The 12480-nt window shown below is 37.9% G+C and overlaps 1 protein-coding gene across 2 annotated transcripts in view; it reads left to right on the forward strand.

Annotated features, from left to right (window-relative positions):
- The window catches only part of SPAG17 (sperm associated antigen 17), a 251280-nt gene that overhangs the window by 38555 nt on the left and 200245 nt on the right, over window positions 1-12480 (forward strand). For both annotated transcript variants that reach the window (XM_032249593.1, XM_032249592.1), the window contains exons 2-3: window positions 3005-3145; window positions 3724-3807. In XM_032249593.1, the coding sequence (XP_032105484.1) occupies window positions 3005-3145; window positions 3724-3807 (225 nt within the window). The remainder of the gene's footprint in view (window positions 1-3004; window positions 3146-3723; window positions 3808-12480) is intronic.

Raw genomic sequence — 12480 nt, forward strand, 5'->3', positions numbered from 1 at the left:
CATGTTGGGATAGGATATGGGTAGAGGGGTGTTTTTGATTGTATTTTGCCAAATCTAATCTGTGTCCAATTTTTTTCAAGTTTTTTCTTTCTAAAAATGCTGCCAGTTGGTGGAAGTTTGGAATCTCTGGTTACCCTGGAATACTAAGAGAAAGACTCAGAAATTGCATTTGCAGATAATTGCTTATTTAGCTATTCTGTCCGATTAGATATGGGGAAATGACTTGTTCTTCCTTAGTTGAATATTGCATATTTGCTAGCATCTCACTGCCCCCTGCTGCAGCTCACAATGAGTGCATCCTTCTCTGTGGGCATTCTCTATATTATTACTGTCTGACTGGTCCCTGTCATGTTTCCTCAGGTTCTGGCCAAGTGATTAGACACTAAATCAACTCTGACAAAGTTATGAGTTCCTTTTTGCCACATAGATCCAATTTTAAAGCACACATTTGGCGTGCAAGAGAGCATAGATAGGTAATGGGGACAGAGCTGGACTCCTCGAAATGGAGCAACGTGGCCTGGACCCTCAGTTCTTATGGAGAGCTCTAAACAAATCTGAACCAGCTCTCACCGGGACAGACTGTCTCAGAGTGACTTCAGAAACCCAGAAGTTTCAGTTTAGTGCCATGACTTGGAGGAACAATTTTATGTTAAAATGTTTCCTGGAGCAAAGGAACAAGAGCGTTGCAGTTGAGAGAAAGAAACTTGGGAAATTTTTTAACCTCTTTGATCCTTTGTAAAATTATTATTTTTAAAAAAGTAATCATATGATGTTTTAAGTATTTAATACGTAATCTTTTTGAAGGCTCTATACATGTGAATACATGTGAGATAAATCTTTGCCTATTAGTTTTATTATGGCCAAGGTAGCCTATTAGGTGCAATTTAATGATTATAGAAAGACATTCTGAGCCCAAAGACTTATTCCCAAAACTGTTCTAAAATGACACAAAGTTGCAAGCAATGTCCGTGGTCTCCATGAGGTTCTGCCAAAATGACCTTGAACAAGCCATTTAACTTTTTTGGACCTTTGTTTTTCCATCTATAAGACAATAGTGAAACTATTTTGTAGGGTGACTTAGGGATTCAATGAGGTAACATATGCCTGACACATGGCAGATTCACAGTGATCGTCAGTTCCCTCCTCCCCCTCCCCTCTTCTTTGTTTCTGGTCCAAATGGCCAACACCTGACTTGACAGCAAATACTCATGGGTAGATAGGTGATGGACTCTCTCAATTGCCCCCAAGGGGCAGAAAGACAGCCTTTCCTTGTCACCATCAGCTTTCAAATATTGGCAAGGAAATTTGCAGTGGAGAGTAGTATAAGGGGGTAAAGGTGGTTATTAGAATCTTCTGTCTTGGAAGGTGTAGCTGCCAGGAACTTCAAGGTATTGCCTGTTCTGGAACTGGTGTATTTTATTGTGGAATGAAACAGATTTCCCCCCTGTAATGATGCCTACAGTTGCAGCTTTGACCTAGGAAGCAGACGAGAGAAAAGAAGGCATCAAACTAAGGTCATTTTGTGATCATGGATTTTTTTTTCTAAATAATGCATTGTAAATATCATACCTACTTCTAAGAATCAGAATGTTTTATAAAAAACAAATGGTCGGTCTTCCTCTAGTGAATTTGAGACAAAAAGAATGCTTTCAACTCGTTGAAACAGAGAAAACCACACAAAGTCACACCTACCTGCATCCGTGCATGCACACACACAGTTTGCAAGTAAAATATACATTTTTATGCTTTTACATGTGTTTTTTGGTTTGGTGATAGCCTTGAGAATTGGATGAGTCTTGTTAGGTAGTTAATAGATTTCCATGGAGGAAAATAAGAATTTAAGGATAATCATTCTTTGATGGTAAGAAAGGATTTACAGTTAAGTATTTTCTCCCACCTATACCCTAGTTCTGTCATCAGCCTGATTATAAACTGGGCAGAAACCAGAGAAACCACATAAAATGATGCATTTTACTAAACCTGTGTGACCTTTTCAAATCTAGACATTGTTCTGGTATCCACCAGGAGACTGTTTTACTGTATTTGAATCAGACCTCTAGAGAGGAGCTAGAGAGATGCTTAGATATTGACCTGTCAACCCCTTTATTTTACGAATGGGGAAACTAAGGCCCAGAGAGGTCACATGACTAGAGTACCCTCCCTTATTATTCTCTCTCTTTTCTGATGTCGTTATCATGTTTATTTGTTTCATCTCCACCTAAGATTGTTAGTGTTCAAAAGCAGGAATACTGATTTGCATGAGTAGCTCTTTCCTCAGCACCTCACAGTAGGTAATGTGTGGTAATCTAGTGACTGCCATTCTTAATCTCCCAACAGAAATTATAATTACAATAAACAAAGACAAAAAAGTACTGAATGTAATTCTTTAGTAACTTATTTTTTTTAAATTACTTGATGCAAAATATCACGTCCAAGTGTAATATTTTCACCCATTTCCTGGGAGTGGAAAGGACTCACTTGTGAATTAGCAATGAGATTCTTGTGTTACACTCAGAGAAAAAGATATGGTTCAGTTCTTATTTGGCAGCTCATCCAATATGACCCAACATGTAACAATTTTTTCAGCTTTTTCTATATTCCTACCACTATTTAGAATTTTAGAATATACCAGGGGAAAAAATAAAGATTCCTGTCTGTTGAGATTGCATCTTAATGTATATTTGTGACATAGGAATGGGCGATTGCTTTCCAACACCGGATTATTATTGGACAGCATTCTAGTGAAAGTGTCATTTTAAAAAATTGTCTTCCTCAAAATGAAAGGCCTAGTTTCTCAAGAAAATTTTTTTTTGGTCAAGTTGCATGAAACTTGGCACAATACTGCCGCCTTGCGACTACTTCAGTCAGAGAATCACATACATTACAAGGTCACCTCTGTCTATAAAGTTTACAGGAAAATTATTCTGTTTCTCAGTGGAAACGTTTGGCACAAAATGACATATTCAGGAATATTTTAAATCTAATTCTGTCTGATTTTTAATAGAACGATTGGAAGGCTTCCATTGCTTTTGTGGTTGGGAATCAGATTCAAGATGATCTTCTCATCCAAGCCCTTACCCTGGCTGTCCAGGTCCCTCAGCGTAAACTCTTCAGTATGGCATCGTGGCAAGACATTCTCCAGCAGGTACCTGTCCATTCCTACCTCAAAGCCCCCTGAAGACTTTTTTACTTAAAGTAATAGAATTTAAAATAAACTATCATATTTTTGGGCTGTTTTGTAAATTTTGATGGATTATTTTAAGTAACTAGCTAGAATAAATTTGGGTTTTTCAATCTGAAAGAATTTATTTTTGTTCATTAATTTTGTTCATTCAACGTGCATTTCTCTCACAAGGATTTCTGAGGTCATACCAGGCACCATACTAGGTTCTGTGAGAAAATATTTAATAAAAGTTAAATAATTATAAAATACTAGACTATTTAAGACTCCAGGGAGGTACATGACTAATGGGAAATGAAGGCTACAGAGAATCATAGCTGTCAGAGGTCAGAGGAGAGCAATAATATAGAAAAGGCCTGCCAGATGGCACATAACCATACAATTACTGACGACTTACCAAAGTGACTCTAAATATTTTACCTAATTCATACGTACCTCTTTCTTGCTAGGTTCCCCAACCCCTCAGCTCCCCTAGATATTTGAAAGTTACATATATCTAAGTATTCCTCAAATAAGGCTTTTTTATTATAATTTTCTTACAGATTAATGAAATAAATACGCTTGGATCTGCTTCGTCTAAAAAGGCAAAAAAATCTGTAGGCGTTAGTGCACCTTTATATTATGAGGTAAGTGAAAGCGTTTATAGAAGAGATTTTTGTGTTTTTAGAAAAAAGAATTGAGGTAATAATGTGATAGCCATTTTTAAATTTAATTCATTCTTTGAAAATAAATGCCTGCTCCTTATTAGAGATATTTGTTCCTGATGGTGAACACGAAAAAATCTGCCTCCCTTTTTTTAAACAAAATTTCCCTTTACAAATAAAATTGTCCTAGATGGTTTATACCATTGCTGCATCTAATTGAAAAAATTGAAAAATATAAATCAGAAACTTATATACACCTGAAGTTTGGGTCATACTTTCTCACGATAATTGCTGAGTATGTGATAGTATTAAGGAGAGTCATATTATCCGCATATCGTGAAGTGTTAGTTTTAACAAAGAAACAATGTAAACATGCGCCAGAAAGTGTTTCTTGTATAAGACAGAGGCATAGCTGGAATGATTTTCCATCAGTTTGTGAACTTGGTGCACGTTTTACATCCCACTTTAATCGATAGGAAAATAATTATACTCTTTGGATTCATGGTCCGTTCCATTTCCAGCAGCTGCTTAGTATAAAGTCTAGCTAGGCTGACCCAGTGGGCTTGTGCAAAGGACGTAGGACTCATTCTCCGTATGAGGGGATTTCCTCTCACCCTGCCTTGTTAATATCTAACTCACAGCTTTCAAGAAACTATAAAAATCCAGTGATTAATTAGAATATCACTTAAAATTTGCAAGGCACTGTTTTATGGTGCAGCCGACCTCAAACATAAAGAGTTTTGGATCTTTCTAAGACGAACTTGTTTGCACTTTATTTCAGTGATGACTAATAAAGTTTTTATGTGTCTCAGGTCTTGGGTGATTACATATGGTCTATTTAGTATTGCTTGAGTACTATCTGAACAAGTTTCACTGGATTTATTCACAATAGACAGTACTGTGAATTTTATAGCATTAACTCTTGCTACACTGTGCTCACCATCCTGGCAAACTTATCTGTGCTTTTGCAGTGAAATAATATATTTTGTCTCTTTTTCATAATGTTCTGAATGTGTGTGTGCTGCAGTTGAAACATTATGTGATACCTGGATTTAAAATACTGGAATTTTTCTTCTGAAGTGGCCACAGAAATCCACATCCAATTCTCAGGCCTGGGATCAATTAACCCCACAAAAGATCCTTTCTTCTTCACAGATACTCAGTAAAAATCAGAAATGATAGCAGGCCAGTTTTGATGTTTAGTCTGGGCAGGCATTCTGACTTGGATGTGGGATAGCACAAAATTACAAACGGAGAGTTAAGTTAGAAAGCCATCCCTCTCCAATATGTGCTGCGACTCTTGGTTGCATATTCTTCACTAGGGGAGGTCCATTTCACATCTGGCTCCACCACATTCTTCCAGTGGAGCATTTGGACAATAAGCCTCCCACACTCGCTCACATGCCGTCTTCTGAATGGTTCCAGAAGAAAAGAGAAGGTAGGTGGAGTGCCATGGAGACTGGACTTGAGGTGCACCAGACATTCATTAATGCCAGTCGCTGAAGCAAAAATGATAAAGACCATAAAACAAATTCAGACTCCTGATCGGCATCAGCCAAGGACAGGTTGCACATCTGGAGAAGACGGGCATATTTTCCATCTCAGTCCCTTCACGCTTAGGACCTGTTCAAGCACCCATCCCAAGTGATTTGAAAAGTCACTGGCAACGCCTGCTGAGCTGCAAGGTAGTTGTGAGTGGTACGCATGGAAGAGGCCCAGAAAGTCTCTTGGGACTTCTGGACGTTTGAGACATGTGGAAAATGTGCTCATGAATCTATTTCTGTTTAGAATCTGGCGTGGTCTGTAGCAACTAGGACACTTGACAGAGGTAAGCTCCTGGGGAGCGAAAGTCTTACTACATCCCATTTCTCAAAGGAAACTGCACTGCGGGAGAAGAGACAATCTAACAAATTGCTTACGTTACATGGCAGATTCTTAGAAACCTCAAATTAAGAGATAAGGAACTCAAAATATAACAGCCATGCACGTAAACACCTATATTTACTTCTGCTTGTAGGGCACTCTTGTAAGCCTTAAATCAGAGCCTAGTTATTCTTATTTCAAACACAATCTTAACCAATTTGGCTTTCTGGTTTCCTAGCCTGTGGTTGATTAGAAGCAGCAAATTAAAGTGAGACTTCACTATAATGCACTTCATCCATGAGTAGTAAAATAGTGTCAGAACCACATGACATATTTCCAATAATGACTAGCAGTGTCTGGGCTAGCAAAGACCACATTCCTAAGTGATTTGCTCAAGTTTTCATTTGGATGGCTTGGTGTTGTGTACACACAGCCTCATTTTGAAATTGTGTAATTCCCCCTGAAACCTTAGAATTTCATCTAGCCATGGCATCGTATATGTGAGAGTCTTTATTTATAAACCATAGTTCTTTGAAAAACGGCTTAGATTTGTGCTAATGTGATTCCACAGAGATGCAGCTGCAGCTCATTTGTTCATTCACGTTCTCTTTTTGGAAACCGTGTTTTGCTCTAGTAGAAACTACTCCAAGAACTCATGTGGGAATAAGAACAGAATATTCTTCTTTGTTTATATTCCCAGGAATGTTGGCTATTACTTTATTATCATCATCATCCTCATTATTATTATTTAATATTTATTATTACTTAATATAAATTATTATTTATTATTTAATAATGAGGATGAGGATGATCCCATGCACTGGCATATAAGCCCCACTTTCCACATGTAATCTTATATGAGGATATGGACACATTTGAAAATAAATATACACTTATTGCCTGCATTATATAGGAGCCAGTTTTACTAATTATTAACAAATATATTCTTGTTCAAGCCCTAGTGCCAGGCACTACTAGTCAATGAAGAGAGAGGAAGGAATATTAATATTGTAAAGACTCTAACCTCAAGAAGCTTAAGGGCCAGCTAGAGGGAAAACAAAAAAACAAAATATATGTAGACATAAGCCTGGCACATGGAAGGCATTCAATAAGTAGTTGCTGAGTCAACGAATAACACAATGCAGAGAATAGTCAGTGAAGTTCTTGAGGGACAGGTAAAGCATATAAGAATTCAAAGGAAGATGAGATTATCATTAGCTGGGGTAGTTGGCAGGGAGGGGTGAGAACCAGAGACATTTTTGTGGAAATGTTGGCATTTGAAAGGAAAGGAAAGGACCTTATAATTTTGATCTTTTACATGTATTACATCAATTAGCCCACATCACAATTCTAAAAGGAAATATAGAATCCCCATTGTATGAATGGGGAAATGGAGGCATAGAGAAGGTAGAAAGGGGAAAATCAAACACTGCATGTTCTCACTCATATGCGAGTGTTGAACAATGAGAACACGTGGACACAGGGAGGGGAGCACTACACACTGGGGTCTGTTGGGGGGAAATAGGGGAGGGACGGTGGGGGATGGGGAGTTGGGGAGAGAGAGCATGAGGAGAAGTGCTAGATGTGGGTGATGGGGAGGAAGGCAGCAGATCACACTGCCATGTGTGTGCCTATGCAACAATCTTGCATGTTCTTCACATGTACCCCAAAACCTAAAATGCAATAAAATAAATTTTAAAAAAAAGAAAATATCATCAAAATAGTACCACTATGGACTAAAAAAAAAAAAAAAGGGAAAAGAATTTGGATTTAACCTAAGATAAACCTATAGCACCAAGTTTTTCTACTTTATCACCAACCGAGTAATCTTTCACTCTCAGTCTCCTGGTAATCTTTCAGTCTCAAAGCTGTCTACCCTTGCTTGAATGGGTAGATCTTGACATTCAAGTATGTAAGAGGGCATTCTAAGAAAAGGGAATAGCTCAAGCAAAGCCATCAGAATGGGAGAAGACTGAATGAATGTGTACTAAATTTGAAGTTATATGGTATAATATATACTCAACGGGAAAGATGAATCTTGCACATATTTTAGTTGAAACTTTAAAATCCTAAAGATGGAAATCTATAAGGAAACATTTCAAACACTGCTTTAGATTGATGCCTGAACTTAAATGTACTTGCTAGCTATGCACAGATAATTTTCTGTGTATGTATGCTTTATAGCTCACATGGAAAATCTGACCTGTGTATTTGCAGGTATACTCAGTCCTGACCAAAATTAAAAAGGAAAATATCAGTGGTCATTCAAAACCAACTGAAATGTTCTCAGTGAGAGAGTTCTATGTGTACCATAAATGCAAAGATTCTCCCACTTATGACTAAATCTGATACACAGTAAGTGAACTTTATAGGATAAATGTGCAAATTTTACATTTGACATTATCACTTTGATAAATCAGAAAGAAAAAGCTACCAGTTGGTAGGGGTTGACTTACCAATTAATCCAAAATCAGAACCAACTATTCTAAAAGTTTTTAAATTCCTCTTCATGTTTCCTTTCATTTCATGATGGTGTTCACCATACCTACCTACCTGGAAAGGAGCCTTCATCCACACAAATGGGCTGTGATTTATGTGCCTGTGACTTATTTATAAAAGACTCATTAGGTCACCACAAAATAAAAAAGGAAAATGAAAAACTTACTGAGACAAAAATTGTCTATAAAGAATAAAGGTTTTTATGCTCTAGTTGATGGCTCATCGATTTCAAAACAATTTTCCAAGCTTCTATACAACAACGAACTTGAATTATCCTAAACATTTTGTGATATGGTACAATTGTATCAATGGAAATAACTATTAATTTCCTTCTTTACTCCTATCAGTAAAAGAAGTTCTCATATTTTTAAGAAAATGATTTTTAAAATAACTTTTCTTTTCAACAAATATATCTTAAAATATTTCCATGGGCCTTTCTGTTGCAACTGGGAGACCATCAAATGTGGAAAGATTTTTCTGATATTAGATTTGAAAATAATGGACCAAATGCCGTTTAATAAAATGTAGGATGCAAATTAGGTCTTCAGATCTAATTCATTTCACCATACTTTTAAGACATTATGCTAGTGCATCAGATTAGTAAGCCCAGATGTAATAGTTCCATTTTTTGACTTTTATTTTCTGGATGTATAGACATTTTTCTCAGGTCTTTTCCAACATGTATTTATTAATGATTCACAAGTAAGGACACAGGCTTAATTATTATCTAGTTTGCTACTGTTTTCCAGATTCCTGATATGAAACTCATTTTTTAAACAGTGCCTTGAATTAATAATCAATTCAATAGAATTGTAAGCCTTTATTTTGGGGGTGGCCCTTGTCAAAATGAAAAATGGAAAACTCATGCTTCAGGGATAGGTACAAATAATATGTGAAAACATTGAAAAGGTTTGAAGTTATTAAAATGGCAGCTCTATTGGGAACAGAGAGAGCAGTATGTCATGGAAGAAACGAAGGAAAAGGGAGACAGGAAGCGTTCTCTGGCCTTCTCAATCCTGCGTTTTAAAACAAAACAAAAAAATTCTGGAAGAATTGGAAGCTAGCCAACCTAATGCCGTTATTTCATAGAGCTTAGGGACACACCAGGAAATTACAGGCCAGTTAGTTTAACTTCACTTGTAGGGAAAGTATTAAAAACTGCTGCAGGAGATCAAGTAAAAGGATGCTTAGAAAAGCACAGCTTGATTAAGGCAAGCCTGGCCAACGTGATTTTCGGAAAGGGAAGGTCATGTCTTAGGAACTTGTTGAAATTCTTTGAAGCTATTATGGCCAGTACAGTCTTCAAAGAATACAGCGAGACTCAGAATCTGCGGATCTTTCCGTTCCACATCAGTCCTTCAGGGATGCCTACGGAACGTGGCCCACATCAGGGCCTTGGCACTCCACGTTTAGAAACCACTATCAAAATAGCAGAAATAACCCCTGATGGAACATTTTTAAAGCTGGAACCAATTAATACAACCTGATATTTATAAATGTAAAATAATGAGACTTGGAACAAAATGTAGGACTATCAAGCTGTAACAAAGAAGTGCTACGCTGGGACTATTAAAAACAATCCAGGAGTTCTTGCGCCAAAATCCGGGGTTTTGGAGCCATTTCTAACCCGAAGAAGGAAAGAAGAGGAGAAGGAGCAGTGCTAGGAACAGTTATAAAGGGCTCTGAAAAGTTGCAAATGAATGACTTTTGTCAAGATGGGGAAGAGAGCAGTCAGATGTGTTAAGAGCCCTGGGCCTCCACACTTCTGGAGGGCCCCAGAGCAGCCCAGCAGAGAAAGTCAAGTTTGGGCTAGGGTCTGAGGGGCAGAAGGTCAGGGCTCCATTGCTTTAGGAATGGACTCCCAGGGTGTGAATATGTTTGCCTCCCAGATCAGAAACGGGGAGTTCTATTTTCAAAGAAAAGCAGAACTCAAGTAAAGGCATTCGAAAACAATCCAAATCATGCCCCAGCTCTCTTCCACCCTGGGACACAGGCAGCTGGCCAAGCCCATGTGGCAAACAGAGTCCAGGAGAGGGGAGGTGGACAGAGCGGGGTGTGGTGGTGAGGCAGCGGAGCCCGGGATCCAGCAGCAGGAAGCCCACACCACGCAAGGACTGGGTTGCTAGCTAGGACCTGCAGGCAGTGGGCAAGGCAGGAATCTCATCAAGAATTCCAGGACACAGAAATCAGTGGAGGGCCAACCATAAGAATAAAGTGAGGTTCAGCTAATGGAGAGAAGTCATCACAGCTTCTCCTAAGGGTCTGGGCTGGGGTGGTTTCTGAAAGCCTCTTAACACCCTATACTCTACAGGCACCAGTATTGGAGGGGTACTGAGGAAGGAATCAGGGGGACTGTATCATTCTATTTCTGTATTTAATGTGAAAAATCAACAATTACATACAGTGATAATAAAAATTACCACTTATTGAACACATGTATTCCAAGTCTTGTGTGCTAGGTACTTCGTATATATTAACTAACCTAATATTCTTTTTTTTAGGGGGGGGTGGGAACAGGGTCTCTCTATGTTGCCCATGTAAGTCTCGAACTCCTGGGGCTCAAGCTATCCTCCCACCCCTGCCAGCCTAAGTACTGGGATTACAGATGTAAACCACTGCAGCTGGCTAACCCAACCTTCTTAACAACCTTTCAGATACTTACGAATGATGAAATTGGAATCAGACTGGTTAGGTAACTTGTTGGCTCAGAAACGTGTTTTTTCTACTTGCATCTCACTAAAGCTGAGAATAAATAGTTTAAATTCTGAAAGTGGCTGCTGTGGTTTAACATGTCTTAAATATAAGCTACTGCTAGTTAATTAGAATTAAGCTTTAAATCTCTCAGTAGTTCTATTATATGTTTATTAGTTTTCCTTCTACTCAGGCAAAAACAATGAACATATATCTGCAAATGATCAAGAGGCCAAATAATTTCAGTTTGAGTTTTTAAGCCATTTCGATGAGTGGCTTTTGCCCGAATGTTTGGGTCAACAGGGGTTTTTCATTCTTACTGTTAAGATTTATATGGTTAAGTGACTGTGTCTTTTCTTTAGAGGATAAAACAAGGAAAGATGGAAAATAAGAGGGAAGTTAATACATATCCAACAGAGATAAAAGTGTGAAGGGACCTTTCTAAAATCTCACTAATTAAAACTAATTAGTGAGAGCTAAATTCATCTCCAGAGTACCTATCGCTGGCTTGGTGAGCCGCATACCTAGTGGTTAAAAGTGCAGGACCAAACCAGACTGCTTGCGATCGTGTCCTGGTTCCATTGCTTACTAGCTGTGTAATCTTGCACAAGTTATGTAACCCTGCTGTACCTCTGCTTTCCCTTTGTAAAATCCTCGCAAATGACAGTGTCTGCCTTATAAAGCTGTCGTAATGATTACATGGGATAGTGAATATAAAATACTACCTGGCACAGAGTTGAGTGTCCATAAAGCTTAGCTATTATTGTTACTATTATTTTCGAAATTTCTATTCTCAGCAATATTCATCATCAGAACATGAAAAAACTAGAAACACATTTCTGGGCAGGTTTTACATTTTTTTTTATTGTGGTAAAAATATGTAATATAAAATTGCCATTGTAGCCATGTCTTAAGTGTATAATTCAGTAGTGTTCAATATATTCACTTTGTTGTGCAACCAATGTTCACAACCTTTTCATCTTGCAAAATTGAAACTCTACATCCATTAATTGATAATTTGCAATTTCTCCTGCACCCCAGCCCCGATAACCACTGTCCTATTTTCTGTTTCTATGAATTTGACATGGATACCACATGTAAATGGAATCATACAGTATTTGTCTTCTTGTGAACAGCTTAGCATAATGTCTTCAAGGTTCATTCATGGCAATGTGTCAGAACTTCCTTCTTAATTAAACTGAGTAATATTCCGTTGTGTGTATATACCACATTTATCTTGCCCGTTTATCTACTGGTGGACACATGGGTTGCTTCCACCTCTGAGCTCTGCTATGAACATGGGGTGTGCACATTACAAGGAGGTTTTTCTCTAAGTGGAATGTGATTCCTGAAAGATAAGCAGACATCTACTTAAGCAAGTAAGGAAAGAAAAGAAGGTAAATCAGTGGCCAAAGGGTATTTGCACTATCCCATTATACAAGTCCTCATGGCCGTGATGGAGACTAATAAACATTCTTCTTTGTTATGTCATGTAAGGGGTCAATATGACTGAACATCCTAAGAAACAAATAGCAGTAGTAACCATTTCTAAAATAAATGATTTTAAAAATAAAATCTCATATTTATGTAAAAAGATGATTT

This window comes from Sapajus apella, unplaced genomic scaffold, assembly GCF_009761245.1.
Source record: "Sapajus apella isolate SASKATOON/1434 unplaced genomic scaffold, GSC_monkey_1.0 scaffold69, whole genome shotgun sequence".
Taxonomy (NCBI): Eukaryota; Metazoa; Chordata; class Mammalia; order Primates; family Cebidae; genus Sapajus; species Sapajus apella.